This window comes from Oryza brachyantha, chromosome 2 (assembly GCF_000231095.2).
Source record: "Oryza brachyantha chromosome 2, ObraRS2, whole genome shotgun sequence".
Taxonomy (NCBI): Eukaryota; Viridiplantae; Streptophyta; class Magnoliopsida; order Poales; family Poaceae; genus Oryza; species Oryza brachyantha.
In genome coordinates, this window is record NC_023164.2 from 18,457,048 (window position 1) to 18,479,476 (window position 22,429).

General features: G+C 38.7%; 2 protein-coding genes across 2 annotated transcripts; both read right to left on the minus strand.

Annotated features, from left to right (window-relative positions):
• Positions 1–568: 568 nt before the first annotated feature.
• LOC102716290 (wall-associated receptor kinase 2-like) lies at positions 569–3,241 on the minus strand. The gene is made up of 3 exons (XM_006647475.3): positions 2,274–3,241; positions 1,973–2,143; positions 569–1,859 (listed from the first exon to the last, which is right to left on the minus strand). The coding sequence occupies exons 1-3, from the start codon at positions 3,169–3,171 to the stop codon at positions 649–651; spliced, it is 2,280 nt and encodes a 759-aa protein (XP_006647538.1). The 5' UTR covers positions 3,172–3,241; the 3' UTR covers positions 569–648.
• A 6,180-nt stretch (positions 3,242–9,421) lies between these two features.
• LOC102716568 (transcription factor MYB30-like) lies at positions 9,422–10,603 on the minus strand. Its single transcript, XM_006647476.3, has 2 exons — positions 10,216–10,603; positions 9,422–10,060 (listed from the first exon to the last, which is right to left on the minus strand). Exons 1-2 carry the CDS (start codon positions 10,476–10,478, stop codon positions 9,565–9,567), a joined length of 759 nt encoding a protein of 252 aa, XP_006647539.1. The 5' UTR covers positions 10,479–10,603; the 3' UTR covers positions 9,422–9,564.
• Between the last annotated feature and the right edge of the window lie 11,826 nt (positions 10,604–22,429).

Consider the following 22,429-nt stretch of genomic DNA (forward strand, 5'->3'; position numbering starts at 1 on the left):
GGCGGCGAGCGACGGAGGAAGGGGAGGGGGGAACGCGACGGGAGAGAAGGCTTGTGGCGCCTGCGGGGTGGCGATTGGGCCGGGGCGAAAGCCCACAAGGTGAATGGCTTTTTCATGGGCCTTGCTTACTGAAGTTGGGCTGGGCATTAGCTAGTACGAAAGAATACGGCCCAATTATTTGTGGAGAGTGAATTTCGGCCCATGCTGCTTCCAGATTGGATCGATATGCAGTGCTCGGCCTGCAGGCTGGCCCGTCCGCCTGAATTTTTGAGCCTAATGTTTCTGGCCCAGTTATTTCCGAATTTTACGTTAGTTTTTCTTACAGACGGGGTCCGGCGGTGACTACGAAAACGCGGCGGTCACTTCATAGGAAACATATTAGTAAATAAAAAGTAATTTTTAAAAAAATTTCTAAATGTTTATTTATGATCTAAAGTCAATACTGAAAAATAAAATTTAGTGAATAAAAATCTCAAAATTCGTTTTAAATTTAAGGTTAAAAATTTAAATTTGAGCTTATAAGCAGAAACGGAAGCAAAAAAAAAAAAAGGGGTAAATAAAGATGTGTGTGAAAAAGCCCAGCAATCTCGTTTGACTTTGTGATGATGATATTTTTATTCCCAAAAGGAGGGACATCGAGATATGGCATCACCGTGGCGATTGGATTCCTATGTACGCTGAATCGTTCAAGCTGAGGTAGCCATTGCTAACTTGTAATTCAGAGTACGTGTTTGGCGACCTTCCGGCAAGCAGTTTCTCCAGCTCGTCGCTGCTTCCCCGCCCTCCTCCTCCTCGCCATGGATGCCGAGACAGCTTCCTCACCCTGCCAAGCTCCTCCGCGACCTGACGCATCGAGGGCCTCCTCTCGCCGCTCATCTCCAGGCACTGCCTCGCGACGCCCGCAACCTGCTCGATCACCTCCATGCTCTCCTCGCCCAGTATCTGGGAGTCCAGTATCGCCTCCAGCCTGTTCTCGCCCAGGGCCTGGAGGAAATGCGACGAGAGGTTCTTCTCCTCCTCGGGGGACTGGAGGTTCAGCGCCTTCCGGCACGTGAGCAGCTCGAGGAGGACGACGCCGAAGCTGTACACGTCGCTCTTGTCGGTCAGCTTGCAGGTCTGCATGTACTCCGGGTCGAGGTAGCCGCAGGTCCCCTGGACCAGCGTGACGAACTGGGCCTCGTTCGTCGGGGCCAGCGTGGAGGCGCCGAAGTCGGAGACCTTCACGGCGTAGCCGTCGTCGATGAGCATGTTGGGCGACTTCACGTCGCCGTGGATGATCGGGGGCGACGCCCATGAGTGCAGGTAGGCGAGCGCCTCCGCGGCCTCGTGCGCGATCTTCAGACGCGTCGCGAACGGGATGCGCGAGCCGTGCCCGTGCGACGCCGCGGCGCCATCGCCATGGATGAGCTGGTACAGGGTGCCGTGCGGGACGAGCTCGTAGACGAGCATGGGGACCTCCACCTCGAGGCAGCAGCCGTGGAGCTTGACGACGCTCCGGTGGTTGACCTGGGACAGGATGAGCATCTCCTTGCCGAACTCCTTCTTCTGCCTCTCGCTGACGAGCTTGCACCTCTTGATCGCGACCGCCCTGCCGTCTCTCAGAGCGCCCCTGTAAACGGTGCCATTGCCTCCCTTCCCGAGCACGTTCCGCTCGTCGAACCTGTCCGTTGCTTCTTCCAGCTCTTCCTCGGTGAACAGCGTGAAGGATAGCCCCTGGTTTGACTTCATTTCTTCGAACAGTAGTAGGCCACCGTGTTGTTTGAAATACCTCCTCTTGACAGAGGCAAGCCTCCTCCTTTGTTGGATCATGTAAGCACTAGACAGGATGATCGCCAGTAGAGCTAAGCCAACGCTGACACCTGCATTAACAAGGGGGATGGTTACCCATAAAATGAGTAGAATTCCACACACGCATGCTCAGCAGGTAATCACAAGTCAAATGCACAAGCTAAGAGAGCTGAGATTGGTGTACCAATTGCGATGTGAACTCCGAGCTGAGATTTGTTCGCCTCGCACGTGCCATAGTAAGCGTTGCCTGTTGTTTTGTCGGGGCAGGAACATCTGAATCCACCTGGAGTGTTGATGCAGGTGCCGGGAACAGAGCACGGGTACTTGAACCTCCTGTCCTCGCACTCGTTAATATCTGCAGAAACAAATTACTCCCTTTTTATCTTCTACAGATAGCCAGAATCAATGGTACAAATTTTACATGAAGATCTGAACAAGATTATATTCTTTAATTTAATGAAGTAATTAAGAGGAGCAATGCAAACCTTGGCAGCCGTCGAGCAGGTAAGGGTTTCCTTCGAAGCCGGCGGAGCAGTTGCAGAGGTAGCCCGGGCCGTTTCTGGAATCGACGCACTCGCTGTCGCGGCTGACGCACATGAAGGCGGTGGCGTTCCGCCGCGCCTCCCGGCACGTCTCCTTCCCGACCACCCAGTCGAGCACCAGCGGCACCTTGCCGCCGGTGGACTCCACGAAGTCGCCGGTGGTGACGTACGTCGTCCTGAACTCGAAGGAGGCGGCCTCGAGCAGGACGGCGTAGCTGCACCGGCCGAAGCCGGCGACCGCGCCGGAGGTGTTGAACTTCTCCTCGAACTCCACCCAGTAGGAGTTGATCCCCCTCGGGATGGCCGCCTGGCAGCAGCCCATGCCGGAGCACGAGCCGTTCTCCAGCCGCCCCACGCTGGGGCAGGTGGCCATGCACCCGGTCATGTACTCCGTCTCGTTCACCGACGTCACGTACGCCAGCGAGTTGCAGCCGACGACGGTGAGGCGGTTGTCCTCGTCGGAGACGTGGAACCACGAGTCGGAGACGTCCCACCACCACGTGCTCTGCGCGTCCATCGACCGGGACGTGGCGTTGTAGCACCACGGGTTGATGTCGTTGCGGACGCGTGCCTGGCCGCGGCGGAGGGAGACGCCCAGCACCTCGTACTCCCAGCAGAAGGGGCGGTAGGTGCCGTCGGCGGTGAGGTTGCAGGTGAGCCCGAAGGTGACGTCGCCCTCGCCCGTGTAGAGGTAGCAGCCGCGGCCGATGCCGAACGGGTAGGGGATGTCCACGTCGCCGCACCGGCGCTGGCACGCGGCCGCTGGCTGTGCGGCCGTCGCTGCTGCCTCTGCCGCCGGCCATGCCGAAGCGATGAGCACGGCGATCAACGCAAGAACCATCGTCCTCACGGATCAATCTGCTTGCTTTTGCTGCGCTCGATCTGCTGCCTCCCTCATGGATCAGGTTGCCACTTTAGATTGAGCACAGAAAAAATCTAAGAAAAGAAGTAGAGAGATCGAGATGCTGCCAAGCCAACCGCAATTTCTTCATTCAATACGAACGCGATCGTTTGACTAGATATGTGGACACAGACAGGTTAAGCTGACAAGGAGAAGATGATATGTATCAAATGGCAGGGATTGAAAATGATTGATTCAGCATTTCATTTGAAAACTTCTCCTCAGATTCATGTGAAAAATGTTAGGTTCCTACAGGCTGCAGAGTACAGACACGCATTTGGCAGAATATGGGAAACTTTTTTTTAAACCCACCAAGAACATCACCTCATTCTTCTATACCATCTAATTAGATTATATGAATTTTTTAATGCAATAAGATAGATTAACGTGAGATGTATCACTACGCAATTATATAATACCAAATTTAACTTATACAGGTTGCAAAAAATAACAAATATGAATATATATAGAGAGAGTCTAGCTATGGTGAGTTGCAACTTACGGGCTGCTCTGTGAGTCGGGATCTAAAAACATATCAAATCACTTTTAAATTTTGATTTATATGGCTTACTAGATTCTTCGTATCAAAATCTTGTAGCACGTAAAAAAATTTATTTTTAGAGATTTTTAAGTATTTTTAAAGATTTTTTTAAAAGTGACTATACTATATTAATAAAATAATCAATGTGTTATGTATCACTTTTAAAAATCTCAAAAAAACTTAAAAATCTCTAAAAACAAAAAAATTTGCGTGCTATAAGATTTTGATACAAAGAATCTAGTGAGCCATATAAATCAAAATTTAAATGTAATTTGATATGTTTTTGGACCCCAACTCACGGAGCAGCCTGTGAGTTGTAACTCACCGTATCTAGACTCATAGTTTTAGTTTGTTCTAGACATGTATGTGATATATATGTGACTTAATATCACATATTAATCTAGCTTATGAACATGTAAAAACCAAGGGACATCCTATTGACAAACTAGAATCCATTTCCGCATAGTATTGTACAAGAAGCTTAGCGGCTTTGGCTTTGAAACTGCACGCTGGTAGTATCAGGTAGATGCATTGCCGAGAGGGAGCAAGCGCAAGTTTAGGACTTGTTTAGTTCCAAATTTTTTTTCCAAACACGTCACATCGAATTTTTAGACACCTAAATAAAGATTATGTTTAAAGATTAAACATAGATGAATCAAAAACATAATTGCACAGTTATGGAAAAAATCGTGAGACGAATTTTTTAAGCCTAATTAGTCTATGATTAGCCATAAGTGCTACAGTAACCAACATGTGTTAATGACGGATTAATTAGGCTCAAAAGATTCGTCTCGCGGTTTCTAGTCTAGCCGTGAAATTCGTTTTTTCATTCGTGTCCGAAAACTCATTCCGACATCCGGTCAAACGTCCGGTATGATGTTTTTGCTAAAAAATTTTGGCAACTAAGGGGTTGTTTAGATGAGACTAAACTTTTTAGCCTCATGTCACATCGGATGTTTGGACACTAATTTGAAATATTAAATATAGACTAATAAAAAAACTAATTTCGTAAATGAGAGCTAATCCGCGAGACGAATTTTTTGAGCCTAATTAATCCATAATTAGCAAATGTTTACTGTAGCATCACATACGCTAATCATAGATTAATTAGGCTCATTAGATTCTTCTCGCGAATTAGTCCAAGATTATGGATGAGTTTTATTTATAGACTACATTTACTATTTATAATAAATGTCTAAACATCTAATATAACTAGGAACTGAAGTTTAGCCCGTGTAACCAAACACAACCTTAGTTCAGTACGATGTCTGAATTGAACTCTGAACTGGAAGTAGCGGCGTACAGAAAGCTTCCGTTGACCGGTGATCAATCAGCTGCGAAAAAAAGTCAAGAGCAAAGAAAACGGGAGATATAACGCATCTTCTTAAAAACGACGGTCGCGTGTCCGGATTCACATGGCTAATTAGCTTTGTAATGACGGGGCAGTGTCATCATACGTACGTCTTTTATAACTTTTTTTTCCTCTGGCCAAGTGCTTATGCACGTAGAACGGTAGACGACGAATAGATTATCAAGCCGTTCCAAACCAATGTCGAATAGTGAATATGTCGCTCTAACTCCTTATCTTATCTTAAAATTAGAGTTTTAAGATTTATTTATAATAATTTATTTTTTAACCTTAATTTTTTTATTATTTGAAACACATATATAAATGTTTTATTTATAAATTATTTTCCATTTACATCGTTTGGTTTTTTAAGCCAAACAACGATTACACCCCTCCTAAAATTGATTTGAACTGTGATCGCATATGACGATTTTGCTAAACGCATGTGTAGAGACATAAATGTAGATACTTCCCACACATAAAGCGGAATCTAATAGAAAAACAAGCCACCACGTTAATTCTCACGGGCTAGAAATTCCGAGATTAATCGAAAGAAAATAGGAGAAATGAAAAAAAAAAGAAAATATCAGTTTTTTTTAGTCGGACAATGAACAGACCGTATACTATAAGAGAGAGAGAAAAAAAGAAAATACCGGATATTTGAGTCGGACTTCCTCCTTCACGCGAGAATATCTTAATCGGATATGCTCAATTATTTGGTTCAGCGATGGATCAACGTACAAATATAACATAATATGGCGCTTACAATTGGTTTCGGAGTTGAACACAATCTACATATCTATTATAATATACGTTCGTTCTAAATTGTAGAAATTATCACGTTAATCAAAGAAAATATAGATCATAAAATATCTAGATCATATGGTCTAAATTTAAGGCTAGAAATTATCACGTTAATTGAAGAAAAAAAAGAAAAATCTACACTATTAGAACATGATATATCTCATAGATCATACGATTAGGCACAAGCATTACGTTCACTCTAGAGGGTACAAATTAACAACATACGGACACAATGACGTAATGATTCTGGCAGCCAGTTGTTTATAATGCTTACATATAATTATGTTTCTATATATGCATGTTCAAAAATCTCACGTTAATAAAAAACATAAAAAAATCTAATTAGAAATACAATTTTAGAGTCCATGTGTAATTAAAAAGAATCCGATTAGAAATACAATTTTAGAACTAAAAATAACGAAAATAATAAAAATAATAGATGTGTAAATACAGTTTAGAAAATCTAAATATTGAATTAAACCCACGTTAATCAAAAAAAGAATCCAATTGGAAATACAATTTCAGAATTAGAAATAACGAAAAATAATTAAAAAGAGTATACGTGTAAACACAGTTTAGAAAAAAAAATTTCGGAGTCCATCCATAAATACAATTCGGAAACATCTAAATCTAAAATTATGATAAAAAATTCGATTAGAAAAACAGTTTCAGAACTAAAAATAAAGAAAATAATATAAAAGAGTCCATGTGTAAATACAATTTATAAAAAATCCAAAATTAGAATTAAAAATTTTAAATTAATTGATATTGAGGGAAGAGTCCATCTATAAATACAATTTAGAAAGATCTAAAGTTCCGGTAAAAAATAAGTAAATCAAGAGAAGTCAACATATAAATATAAATTTAGAAATATCTAAAATTTGAATTATAAATTAATTATTATGTAGAAAAGAGTGTATGTACAAGTATAATTTAGAATAGAGATAAATAAGGTTCGATGTAAAAATAAATTTAGATAAATTTTATTTTGAATGAATAATTAAAAGTTAATTATTATTAAGATAAAAACCTTATATACCGATGCTAGCCGCGCAATATGTGCGAGCTAGCGTCGGAGCGTACAACCTTGGACTTTCTTCGGGCTGGCATTGCCCGCAGAAGCTGAGTTTTCGGCCTTACAAGAAGAACTTGGTGGGCTACGGCAAGTCGGCAACCCGTATGCGATCTGACGATATGGGCTGGGTCGGCGCGCGGTGGCTCCGCCTTCGGGCTTCCGACTGTGGCGCCGCCGCCCATTAGGCTTTCAAGGGATTCGGCCCGCGTGGTCGCCCGTCGATAGGCCCTGCAGGCTGTATGTATCTGAGTCGCGACGGGCCTCGGCTCGCTGCCGCCTGCTGCTGAAAGCCCAGCGCGCTCGGCCACCGCGTCTGCGTCAGCGAAGCACCGCAAAAGGTTTCGCTCGTTTCCGTCGGGTGTTTCGCTGTGGATCTGGAGCCCGTGAAGATAAACACGAAGGAAGGGAGTTCCATTGGAGGCGGAAGCCATCGCGATCTCGGCATGGGCCGTCGAAAGCAAGAGCGCAGCAAAACTGTGGCTAGTTTGCAGTATGCACGGATCCGGACCAGGGAGTACTCCCTCTATTTTAATAATTATTTTCTTGTTTTGAATAAGAGTATATTCCAACTTTAACTATTTAATAATTTTTAAAATATTTAGTTTAAATTACTAGGATAATATGTATAGATTAGTCAGAGATATTTTAATAAAAAAAATATAGCTAAAGATATGTTTTAAAGACCGTATAATATATATATGTCTAGATTTATTAGCATCCATACAGGCAATACTTCAAAAGGCATATGGTTATTATTGAAATTCTCTATATATGAATACCTCGAACATATTCGAGGCTTATGCTTATAAATCAAAATTTGAATTATAGAACTTAGATATTTTGTAGTAGACTTTAGACTTTATTTATCGTAGTTTATTTTACGACATTTATTTTTAATAGGACAACAAGAACACTATACAAAGGTACTACCAATAAATTATTTTAATTATTAATATAGTTTCGTTTATACTTATTATAAGCCAAACGGCGAGGTGGTTACTTTCGCTTGGCCCCTAAACAATCAGATACACAATTAATTAAGCATAATGTACCCTTAAGTCTTAATTAATTTTTAGTTGCACGTGGATGCTTTATCTACAAAGTAAATTCTATCAGGAGAGTTCAGAATTGAGTTGACGCAGTACAGAAAATTAATAAATTCATAACCATGACACACGAATTTGGTGGTTAGTGCTACGTACTACCACGTCTATTTCAAGATATAAATATTTCTAAATCGTAAACCACGTCTATTTCAAAATATAAATATTTCTAAATTATTTACAAGAGATTAAAGTTAAGAAAAAAATATAACACTTCTCAATAAATAATGAATAAATAGGGATAGAACGGTAGGTGGGACAAATTGAGAATAATTTTGAATGTAGTACTATAAATAATAGCATAAATGTTTATATTATGGTGGAAGATTTAAAGCGTAAAAATACTTAAAGTTCATTCGTTTTGAAGGAAAAGCAAATGACTTGGATTTATAAGAAATAATTTCTATGTGAAATACGGTTTATAGAGAATGTTTTACATGAAAAATGAAAGAATGAAAGAAACTTTCCTCGAATTTTTACATCTATTCTAACCTCTTGAAAAAAATCATATGGATTGATATGTGTATGAATTTCTGTTTTTTTGTTCTTTTTCTATAAACTAAAATTCCACCAAACCAAATAATTTTGAAACGGAGGGAGTATTGATTGCTCCCTTCTACTGGAGAGCTCATGATCTACTAGCTCCAGGTGGAGAGCTTCATCGTGTTTTTGTTCTTCTCTCTTTTTTTTTTTGGAAAGATTGAGAACTTTTGTTCTTAGAGTTGGAGCTAGCTGTAATATATTAGTGTTTTTTCTTAACTATATTTAGCCTATAAGGTTATATGACATTCATATTCATAAATCATAACAATCTAGTTCTCATCTTTTTGCTTATATTTATTCTTGTAAGTCAAAATTTAAATTTTAAAACTTAAATTTGAATTGATTTTAAGGTTTTTTATTGTAGTTTATTTTCCGTCTTTGCTGATAGATAGCTACGGACATGTATATAAAAATTTTATTGGTAAATTGTTTTTTAGTCATTAATAAGCTATTTATCTTATGCTTATAAAAAGCATAAAAGATGAGGCTGTAGGAGTTATAGTTGTACCAAATACATCCAAAATGTGTTAGATTTTTTTTAAAAAAAGAAACCGTGGCGTCTGGTGCGTGCAAATATTGAAATTTTGCTCTTTCGTAAAGGAATCTCACAAGGCATCGATCTGGAATTTTAGATCATTTCGCCTTTCTCTTTCGATACAAGAAAATTTCAGGGGTCAAAAGTTTTGACCAAAGTGTATGCGCCCAACACTGCGGCGCAGACATCTTACTTTCACCGAGTTACGGCGCTCAGTTTTTTCTCTCCATGAACACCGCCATGAAAGAAAAGTTTGCTTTTTTTTCTCCATTTTCCATCAAGCTTTCCGCTTCGTAAAGATGTACACAGCTCCAAAGATTCAAAGAATTGTGGTAAGAAAAATGAACAGGAGATCGACCCAAGGGGCCAATTCTGTCTGCCTGCCTAAATCTGGGGCAAATTCTGCATGCCACCGGCCTGGATGAACAGCTTGAGCCAGAAGTCCATGTCGTCGTCGTTGCTCGACGCCGGCGGGGAGGCGCTGTCCACGCAGGGTGGTTCGCTGCTCTCCATCCCGGAGTCGGAGCTGTCCACCGTCATTGCCAGCGTCTCCGACCAGAAGCTGTCGTCGATCTGGAACTCCTCCTCAGAGGTGAAACTGTCCGTGGCGTTCTGGTCCGCCGACGAGGCCATCGAGCAGTCCTCGGTGCCGGCCGACGACGTCGTCGTCGAGAGTGACTGCTCCGGCGACACCGGCACTGGCACCGCCACGGCTACCGCCTCAGCCTTCTTGGCCTTGCGCTTGGGCGCGGGGGCGGCCGCCCGCTGCGGCTGGCCGGACGACGGCTTTGGCTCCAGCCGCTTCTTGAGGTGAGTGTGCCACACGTTCTTGATCTCGTTGTCCGTCCTCCCCGGCAGTCTCGCGGCAATCGCGGACCATCTGCATCATTCGCACCACGAGAGTTAATTAATCGCTAAAACATTAAATCTAACACAATCTCGCGCGTATCCACTCCACGGGCGGCAAAGACTAAATTAATTATGTACTAATCTTGTTCCAAGGAATTAATGGACGGAAAGGAAAAGAGTAAGTACCGGTTGCCGAGCAGGTGGTGGAGGTGGATGATGGCGTCCTCCTCCTCGCGGGTGAAGTTGCCGCGCTTGATGTCCGGGCGGAGGTAGTTGATCCAGCGGAGGCGGCAGCTCTTGCCGCAGCGGAGCAGGCCGGCGTGCCTGGGCAGCGCGCGCCAGTTGCTGTGCCCGTGGCGCTCGATGTGCGCCACCAGGATCCTGTCCTCCTCCGCCGTCCACGGGCCCCTCTTCAGCCCCATCTTCTCGCAGCACGGCGCCCTCCCCATTTAATCTGCTCGCTTGCTGCGCCGGCCCTAAGCTGTGTGTGCTCGTTGGAGCCGGCGCGTGCGTGCGTAGAGTACGTCGTGTTGCTGCTGATGCTTCTGGGGAGGTGAGGTGAGCTGCGGCCGCTGCGTCGTGTGCTGGTGCTGAGGAGTGGGAGGGGAGGGGAGGGGTATTTATGCGCGGGGCGCGGCTACAGCCAACGTGGGTCAATTGGGGGGCTGGGGCGGCTTCGTCGGAAGGTGGGGATTTTGGGCCACGGGGGGCGACAGAAGTAGGGGTGGGAATAGCTAGCTGAGCGGAGCCCTCGTTTCGGCTTCTTCCTTCAGTTTTTTTATTGGCTCTGATCGAGTCGCGGCTGCTCTGTTCGTTTTTTAAAATTATTAAGGGGTTTGTTTGAAGCCATTTGTACTTTGTAGGGTACTGGAGTACTGGGCACGGGAGGGATTGAGGACGTACCCCACGAGTGTCGGCTCGTACGTACGGCTAGCTGTGAGGTTGAGATAGGGGATTGAAAGAAAAAAAAAAGATAGAGAAAAAAAAAGAGATTTTGTAAACCAAGAGTATTGCGCTCTCCACTTTTTTTTCCATATGATGTAATTCATTTTTATGTTCATGGTTGATCATTCATCTTATTAAAAACATATAACTTATTAATTACTTTATAATAATTTAAATTATTATTATAAGAGCTTTAAGTATGACTGGTAATTTTATATATTTGGATAAATTTTTTAAATATAACAAATGGTCAAACGTAAAGATCAACAACGTCATATTAAAAAAAATAAAGGGAACACAATAGATATATGAACGGTCATTTGGGTAGACCACATGAAAAATGCAAAAGGGTGAAGGAGATATAATCAGAAAAAAAATATATATGACATGGGTGAAACAGAGTATTGTGAAACACATAGAAGATATAAAAATGGTTGTTTGAGTATACCACACAAAAAATATGAAATGGGTGAAAGAGATAGACTCGTTAAAAAAATAGTAGGTTGGAGTTCTTCCTAGCTTTTCTCTAAAATGTACATACATTGTATCGTTCCTTACAAATTTCATAGGATTGGGAAGATTCCAATCCTTTATTTTGAAAGGTCACGTAGGAAAAACTCATATAGGATTTAAATCTTACAAAATTCACACACAGATTTTTTAATCCAAAGGGGCATAATGCTACCTGGGTGCTAGGATATCTAGCAAGGATCTACTCGCTCCATCTCAAATACAACTATACTTTGGTCTTTTTAGGGTTTAAAGTTTATTCAAGATTTCAAGTAGTGTTATGATCGCTTGAGATTAGAAACAAGGTGAATTAAGTAAATGAGATACTCTCTGTGTTTTATATTATGTAACTTTCAATTTATCCTAATTCAAATATTTTTTCAGTTTGACCAAGTTTATATAAAAATATATTAATATATACAACATCAAATTAAATTTATTATACTCAACATTAAATATATTTTATAATATATTTATTTTAGATTGAGAATATTACTATAATTTTCTATAAAATTTGGTCAAACTCGAAGAGATTTAACTTTGGACAAACCTAAAGTGATTTTTAATATAAAATGGAAGAAGTATGATTGTGATTCGTTGATATGGAAAAGTAGCTATATCGTGAGACATGTTTTAATGCTAAAAGTAGTTACATTTTGATAGCAGGGAGTACGTGCTATGATAATTTCAAATAATTATGCACTTGTCTAGATTCATTAAAAATAGCCATATTTGTATTAAAATATGTTATGTTGTTGATTTTTTAACATCATGACTGTACCTATTATTAATAACATTAGTGCCAATATGAAAAAATATTGGACATGCTTAAAATATTCTTAATAATAAAACATGTAACATGTAATGAAAAAAATAAATTATACTACTTGCATTTGTTTTTCAATAAGACTATGGTCAAATGTCATATCTAAAAATTAACACAGCTGCATATTTAAAAATAGAGGTAGTACATATTATAATCTTTTATTGAATTACGTTAGAAACACCCTTACGACTCATACAACTAGTGGCTTTCCTACTTTCCGACGTGCATCCACTGTCGTACGAGGGATCCAATAAAGGGTCTTAGCTAGGTTAATTATATATAATGCTTGACACTACTCTTTTTAAATAGAAACCCAAAGTTTTGGAATATGACTTTTTGGACTATGGATTTTAGGAATAATCTTAGGCAGGTTTTTTTATTCATATTCATGGCAATCATGAAAATAGGCCCGTGCAATATAAAAGAACGCCTAAAATTAATAACGTTGAATTATTTTCTAATCTTCAAAAGATATCCACTTTTGCATCATGGATTGCTTAGTGCATTGAAGCAACTCCTGTTGGTTCACCGGTCATTGCTAAAAGTAAAATAGTCCTATCTTACACTCAAACATGCCAAAATATTTGTGTCAATAGATTGACATCTATGTGATGTCTAGAGCGTCTTACTTATTTTTCTTGACCTTCTCATACAATTTTGATGAACACATCTCCTAGGGAAAATTATTTTGTTCAAAGTTACGTATTGCAAAATTTCAACCCCATATAAGCTCTCTCCTGTTTTTTAACTTATGTCGTTGACTTTTTGGATTTATGTTTGATCTTTCGTCTTATTAAAAAAATTATATAATCATTGATTATTTTGTTACAATTACTAAAGTAACTTTTAGTATGACTTATTGGCTTATAGTTTTGCATATTTGAAAAAAAATTAAATAAGATGAAGAGTCAAATATAAATTTAGAAGTCAATGACGTTAATTAAAAAAAATCGGAGACACCGAGACAGTATATCAAATTGTCATATGTTCACCAACGGATGGAGCAATGTCATAGCCAGATTTAAATTCGTCAGTGTTCACACCTACGCGTAACGAGCTACTAATTGACGAAGATAAGGATTACTATTTCAACACTAGGATCTATTAGATTGCGTAGCATATTACGTTACAGCACAAATTAAGACAAGCACTATGATCAAACGCTTGATCGATACGTACTTAAACTAAGCCCACATTAATTAATTGGCTACGCTTTAGACCATTTCGGCACGTTTTAACCTTTTCGGGAAGACTAACTGATGAACGCCAGGCTGAATCATTGACATAATCCAACCAGTTCAGTGGTGCATGCATACATGCAGTTTGAACGCGCCGTTGCCAGAGAAGTGCTTGTCGATCGAGGATTAGGATAAAAAGATGCCCGAAAAGGAAGCCCAAAAAAGTCGCATTGATCTTGTATGTTTTCTCTCTTTGGAAGATCCATTCACGATTAATCAAACGAATGATGGTAGATTTTTTTAAGCAAGCGGACGAATCCAATCCAAGCGAGACTGCGAGAGTGCACTGTATCTTGTTTGTTCTACTTATCTTTCATTACGATGAAAGGGCTCAGTCATCAGGCACTGTGGTTTGAAATTAATCTAAACGACTTTTCCGTTTGGAGACCTTGTGTGCGATTACGACGATATATGCGATCATCCCGTGGAAATTTCTTCCGACGAGGTCTTTTCATGATTTCATCTACGGGTGCAGATCGGTTCAATCGTTTCTCTGTTTTTTTATTTCCAGAAATAAAAGAGATCGGTTCAATCAAGTGGTGTGTGGGTATTCTGCTGGATTTGGTCTAATTAAGTCGCCTCATCACCAGCTCGAATGTGAGCTCTTGCTTCGTGGCGCGCGCGCATGTGATCCGTCGGCGTCGACGACGACGACGACGTCGATCGCCGTCGAAGAGGCAGGCGTCAGCGAACGCTTCGGTTTTCAACCCAGGAGATAGAGATGATGTGTACGTCCGTCCGTCCATATCGATCGATCTCTAGCTGTAGCTCCGTTTGATTTGTGATTACTAAAAGCAAGGATGAAACTGTGCTAATTAATTAACTAGCACAGTATGATAATGAGACGTGTATCAATCAGCGGATCGTGCAAGCTTCCTCTTAGCCAAGACGCTTTCAACAATGTTACTGCCTCTACATGCTTAACTCTGCAATCATGCAAGTAATTTAACTATATATATCCTGATCATTTCCAATACTACGACCAAGCAAGTAAGCTAAGTTCCGGAACGCGTAAAGGAATTCTAGACGGAGGATGGATGGCCGATTATTGCATACTAATTCTTACTGGAAGGTGATTTAATTAGCTAGCACGGGAAAAATATCTTGTGATTTCTGTTTTAACTGTATAACGCAATTGAGAACGTGACACTGACACCGACACCCCTGTACGTTCTGCAATCCGCATACTACAGAGAGAGGAGATTATCGATGGCGAGATGTACACCTAGGTGCAAACCTAATATTGGATAAGATATATTCTTACATTACGAATATGAATAAATATTTATTTAGATTTATAATATCGAATGTGTTATTCGTTCTGTTTTATATTATAAATTTTCTTATCTTATCTAGATTCATATACGTGCTAATGAATATAGATGAACCTAACTAAATTAAAAAATCTTATAATATGGAACCGAGAGAATACGTTCAACACTCGATTAATTTGTTTATTTTTTGATGGAGAGGGAGTAAGCAACTAGCTAGCTCCTACTGGCGCCGGCCGACATGCTCTCATCTCGGCTCATGCAATGCACGCACACGGGCGGGACAAGCAATATTTATGGCGAAAACGATCGATCGGGTGCAAGGGGGGACGATCCAACTGCGAGCTGGCCGGCGTACGTCCATCTCGGCACGGCGCACTTGAATGAATTCTGCCTCGTACGTGTGACGACGTACGCGCGCTTGCTCCAGCTAGAAATTACAACTAAACGGTGAGAGTGGATAGCCACGGCCATGAGTGCGACCTGAGCCTTTTAGCTAGAAGAAAACTAGTGTTATTACTTATTACGTGTGTGTGCTAGCTTTTCGTCTGTGCTTGGTACTCCATACTTAGTTCGATCGCTTGGTCCCAGCAATGCCACGTATGAGGAGATATGTCGTATTAACTTCCTTTCCCATTATAAAATATTATGATCTTTTTTATATATATGAGAACTGATAAATTTAAGAATATATATATATATATAATATTTATTAGTTATGAATTAATCTAAGTACAACCAAAATATTTTATAATATAGAACAGAAGGAATAACTACGAATGGATTCTGGTGCTGCCATATATATGTAGTGACAGGCCAATGGTTGTGGTCATAAATCCTAACTACTTATACTACCAAAATTAACATGTGGTTCCTAAGTACACTAATGCATATTTGATGACATGAATATACATATGGAATTGGATAAATTCATTTGACACATAAAAAATACAAAATGTTTACTTAACCCCATTCACCTTCTAGTGCTAGGTCAAGTACACCCTAGAGGTAGTTGCTCAGCTAATGGGTGGTATTGGACTGTTGGTGGCTCTACCACGGTATTACAACGAATACAGACAATCGACACTTAGGACAGACATGAATATGAAACTCATTATGATGGTGTAACTTCATTTTGCATGACCTAAAAAAAGCATATGGGTCTTTTGATTAGCTCCATGAGGTGATAGGCAGTTGTTTAGGTTCGAAGTCTCACTTCTACCTATTTAATTGGTATATTAGGTTATTCCTGAACATCTATGTTTTTTACACGGTGGTGTAAATTATCCTCGTCAAATTAAGAGAGTTGTCTTGGTAGAATTAATCTAGATTGTTATCTTTTCAAATTTATTGATAATATCTATTTATAGTTTTATACATCATCATAACTGCTAGTAATCAATAGAATATTTTTATTGATAATATAGAGTAACTTATTATTAATCAACAATTTATATCATTTCTATCAATGATATTATGGTAGTATAACACTACCAGTAGAGATCATCGTAACAAAATTCAATTAAGAAGTTCATGATGCCAACATTAGGAAGCTCATCTAATCCAAATTATTGAGATTTTCTTATGAGAATCCTATAAACATGGCAATAGCAACAGAGCTACATTAGATCAGTCTTAATAAGGGTTTCATGGAGGTGCCATGTATATTAATTAAATGACACATCAGCATAAAAGTGAATATTTGCATAAAACTATAAGAAGAGAGGGAATTAATTTCATGGCTATAAAACCTTTGGGCACCGTTACCAAGTTCTCAGTAACGCAGTGAAACTCGCATTGAGCGGGTTGAGGCGTTTCATGCGATCAAATGCTCTCTGTATGGGCGCCCTATAGAAAATCAAACAAGTTACTGGATACGCCCAAAATTTCGAGCTGTTTACAAAAAAATTCGGCCGAGGACATCACAGAAGTTTCTTTGCACGGCAGCACGTGCGCGTGTGCGTCCCCAGGTTGACCAAACCAAGGAGGATAGAGCGACGATGGCAATAATACCAGTAGGCAACATATAGTCCCCAGGAGCAGAGCGGACGAACGGTCGGTCAAACCGTTCAACAGCCAACAGGGGCCCCTTCTCATGAGCATGTGTCCCCCTGGTGAGTCAAATTGGCTGCGAACGAAACGAACTATCCTCCTGCCCTGTCCCATTGGCTTCCATGTGTTCCCATTCGGCACGAGTGATTGTTTGGTTTTATAATAAAAAAATAATTTATAAATAAAAGTTTTATCTACATATTTTTCATGATATAAAAGATAAGGCTGAAAAATAAATTTTAATGAAAAAACCTCTAAATTTAAAATTAAATATTAAAATATTGGTTTATATGCATAAGCGGAAGCAAAAAGATGGGGTGCCAGACTGTAGCCAAGGAAGGCCGAAACATCTCTCGTGCAGTGTTTCTCCACTTTTGTGATAAAGTCTTTGCCCCTGTGTGGGCGAGTTTCTTGCAACACAGGTTCTCACAAAATAAAAATTAGAAACTCACTAATTTTGGTAATCTGTCATTGCTGAATTCAAAAAAAAAACAAACACTTTAGATGATTAATAATTGTACATATTATATATTATAAGGAGGGAATATTTAGGTTAAAAAACCTATAACGCAAAGTCCATCTAGCGCACTCTAAATTGTTATAGAGCCAACGATCCGGCCCTGCTTCGAGCGTTAGGTTAAGTACACCCTAGAGATGGTTGCTCCGCTTAACATGTGGTTTTAGAGTGTTGGTGGCTCTACCACGATGTTATAACCAATACAAACAATCTGCAAACATGCAGGACAGACATGGAGATCAAACTCGTTACGTACCAGCTCTAATGGCGTAACTTTATTTTGCATCAGCTTCATGGCGGTATAAATTGATCGTCTAGATAGCGTGACTCCTCGTCAAATTAAGAAAGATGTCTTTTGGACTCTGGGTAGAATTAATCTAGACCATTATCATTTCTAATCTAATAAATGATATCTATTTACACTATTATTTTAACTGTTTTCTTCGTTTCATAATATAAGATTTTATAGCATTAATCTGCGCATAATCTTAAGTTTATCCAAAGCTATCCCTTTTGACGAGGAGAGGTCTGCTTGTGCTCGAGGAAAATAGTCTAACGAACCGGATGCTTCAAACATGTGGGACTGTTGACCGCTGTCACGTTCATACGCTGTCTCACTGTAGGAGTAGTCGTACGGTGAAAGTGTTGACACTCTCCGGGCGCCGGCTGTGGTCGCCGTCGTCGTCCGCGACGTTTTTCACGGCTGCACGCAACGTGCGCTGCTTTGGAAAGGTCTAACGTGAGAGAGACGGAGTAGAAGGGGGTGTTTAGTTGGGCTAAATTTTTTTTTTTTGGTCACGTTAGACGTTTGACGATCCTGTTTAATTCCCAAGAACATCACATCGAATCTTTAGACACCTAAATGAAATATTAAATATACATGAACATAAAACCAATTAAACAGTTATGGGGAAAATCGTGAGACAAATCTTTTGAGCCTAATTAGGACGTGATTAGCCACACAAGTGCTACAATAATCAACATGTGCTAATGATGGATTAATTAGACTCAAAAGATTCGTCTCGTGGTTTCCAAACGGAATATGAAATTTGTTTTGTAATTAGATCACGTTTAATACTTTAAATGTATGTCAAAAATTTGATGTGATGTTTTTACAAACTAAACAAGTCCTAAAAGGGGTTTTTGGACACAAATGAAAAACGAATTTTATAGTTCGCCTGGAAACCGTGGGACAAATCTTTTGAGCATAATTAATCCGTCATTAGCATATATGAGTTAGTCTAGCACTTATGACTAATTATGGACTAATTAGGATAAAAAATCCGTGCCATGATTTCCTCCCTAACTATGTAATTAGTTTTTTCATGTATGTTTAATGTTGTATTTAGGTGTTTCAAGATTTGATGTGATGTTTTTGAGAAAAAAATTTAGAAACTAAATGGGCCCTAAGTCACAGAGCTAGCCGTATATTTATTTTGCATATGGCTGTATTATTTGCTTGATTAGAAGATAGAATATTATTTGATTTTTAATAGAAATTTAATATGATAAACAATAAAAGTATATGTTATAAGTTAAAAATCTACTTTATAAAGGTAAGAACGTAAACTTTTATATAACATTTTTTCTATAAATTTTTTTTTATTTAGTTGTTTGAAAAGCGCAGGTGCAAAATACGAAATAATTTGCCAACGCGCCCTATGTGTTTGTCTATGTTAAGTGTGCAAACAAATTTTGTTTCTGTGATTATGGACCACTATGTCCTGCAGCTTTGGTGTACTATGCTTTTATGCTAGTGCATTTGGATAAAAGAAGACGCTCGTACGTACGTATAATTAATCCAAACAGAAAACATCCCGTACAGTTTAAGCAGAAAAAAGGAGATAAAGAACGACAACAAATTCGGTCAGTTTTAATTAAGACGCTCTTGTGCCCCTCGTTTTTCTCCTGTGCTCTGAATGGTTAAATTAATTGCAAAAGGCTAAGAGACATATGCAGCTAACACTGATACTACATCATAACTAATAGTGTCCTACCATTATTTCTCCATTTCTCTGAACGAATGTCCCGTGAGGATATATATATATATATATATATATATATATATATATATATATATAACACTATACAATAACACATGCGCCATTGATCGATGCATACAGGACAAGACACAGGTCCGTGCAAATTGCAAAAGCGTAGAGATTGGAGAAACTACTGCTTTTGCGGTCATCATCACGCACAATCGTCTCTTTTTCTTATGCTTACCATTATAAATCAAATTTTAAATTAATTAATTTTAGGAGTTTTTTAATTATAGTTTATTTTATAGTGTTGATATTTAGATCGCTAATAATATATATATATATAAGTTTTATTTATGAATTTTTTTATAAATATATAGTTTCGCTTTTTTGTGTTTAAAAGACAAAAGATCAACTCCTGTACGTGGTCGTCGCCTTCTTCGATATATCCATACCACTTGTCAATTTGGTCATACATCAAGCCGATCACTTGCTGGTAGCAGCTGCAAGGATCGTTCCTAACTACACCCTGTGTGATCCACACAGCTGAGCTGACAAAGTCCTGCGAATCTCCACGGTGGATCCGCAGCCGTCACCAATCATGCCCGGAGTAGGGTCTGTCGCTGTACAAAATTTCGTCCGATTTCACAAGTAGCATACTGTGATGATGACCCTCTCATGCTAGGGCCCGGTTCTTCACCCTCTAACGACATCACCAATGTTTATTACCTACCTTATAAATAAGGGTGGGCTCTGCGTAAGTAGATATTAGTTATTGTTGTAGCCACAATGATGAAAAAACAAAAGTAGGTAGTAAGCTGAACTCCACTACCACTAGCTTGAGAGAGAAAAAGGAGAGAAATCATTTGTTTATTCGTTATAACTAGGTAGTAAGCATATTACCTGGTATTAGCTACTTACTACTCTCACAGTGTATACAACCTGGTAGTAGTACTATTTTATTTCTTACTACCTACTTTATATCCACATTGTGGATGCCCTAAGATTGCGTTCGCACCCCTCACTAGTTAACTTATCCTCTCTCGTTATCCGTGCGCACGCTTCTCGACCTACTAAACATTGTATTTTTTACAAAAATTTTCTATAGAAAAGTTGTTTTAAAAAATTATATTAATCTATTTTATATTTTTTAATAGTTAATAATTAATTAATCATATACTAATCTATTACTATGTTTTCCGTGCCAGACCATAAGTTAACTTACGGCCAAGAGCCGAACGCGGCCTAAGTTAACTTATCACCTTCATTTTTCATCCGCACGCTTCCCGAACTGCTAAACGGTGTATTTTTTGTAAAAATTTTCTATAGGAAAGTTGTTTTAAAAAATCATATTAATCTATTTTATTTTTTAATAATTAATAATTAATCAATCATGTACTAATCTATTACTACGTTTTCCGTGCCAGGATAAGTTAACTTACTTCCCACTCCACGAACGCGGCCTAGCTACACGACATTGTTTTTTTTTCTATGCTTCATTCGTATTATCTAAAAAATTATATAGTTATTGTCTATTTTGTCGTGATCTATTTATCATCAAACAAATATTAAATTTTACAAAACTACATGTATTTTGACCAAATTATCATAAAATTATAGATTTAAGGTTGTGTATCATAGAACTACAAATTTAGCAGCAAGTTTTTCATAAAACTACGGATTTGAGGCTCTTTATACTATGGGTTTACTGGTGAAATTATCAAAGAACTATCTAGAACCTCACTATTATCTTTTTTATCTTAAATATATAGTTTTATGATACAATGTTTTAAACCTGTAGTTCTGTAAAAATAATTTGGTTTTAAATATATATTTTTGTGATACATACCCTTAAATTTGTCATTTGGTGATAGTTTGATCAAACTATACGTAGTTTTGTAAAATTTACTCTTAAATAAACTTTGATCATGACTTATATTTTTACATACTTAAAAAACATTGAATAAGATAAATCTGACATGTCTCAAAGTCAATAGGGTTAAACACTAAATAACGGAGTAATTACTAAATTCTTCTACTAACTGCATGTCCCACAAAGACTTTTCCTAACTTTGGAGGAAAAATTAAATTAATTAGTGACAAGGATAAAAGACTAAATCGAAAAGTAGTATTGTAAAGTGCTTGATAAGAAATATTAAATGAATACAATTCTCGATTTATGGACAGAACATAGGCAAGAAATCAAAAATAAATTCATTTAATGATAAAGTTGAATGGTTAATAAAATCTCTCTAGTACGGAGGGAGCACTGTTGTATACTTGGTAGCATTGACCGGATTGTAGCTACGTTGAACCCTAAGTTGTCAACAACTGATACGTACGTACTCCTACTTAAATGGGTACATGATAATATCAATAATATAAGCTTACCAACAAATTAATCTAACCATATGACTCTTACATATTCTAACCATACAATAGTATTATTAAAATAAGCTACCACATTAGTTTTAAAGTCCACTCCAGTAGACATTAGTATACTACTGCCTTCAGTCACATATAAATAGCTTATATATGGATATCAATACAGACACCATATACATTAATTAGTTCGATGATATAAAACTGATGAAAATATTGCAACGTTGAATTATTTTGAAACTTTTTAATACAAACATAGCCATAACATTTTCAAAAGTTAAATTAAAGAGAAATATTATAGTCTTGAGAAAGTACTTGGAGATACTAAATTTTTTAGTGTGAAAAATTAATACCTTTAATATGTCAAGTTTTACACTATAACACGTGACTATCTTCCCAAGGAATATAAAAGGCCTCTAAACTGAAGTATTCAAAGTGATTCTAGTGGTCAAATTTTAAATGTATTGAGTATGCACATTACAAACATCATTATTTATGACGGGAGGAAGTATCATACCAATCAAAGAAAAAGAGAGACAAAATGTGCATCATGTGATCTTGTTGGATCTAGATCACATCAGCGTAGATTAACCGATATTTTTTAGATAAAGGAAGTTTTTATTAATCTCAGATGATTACATCAAGTAATCACTCTTTACCATTTTTGATCTTTGCAT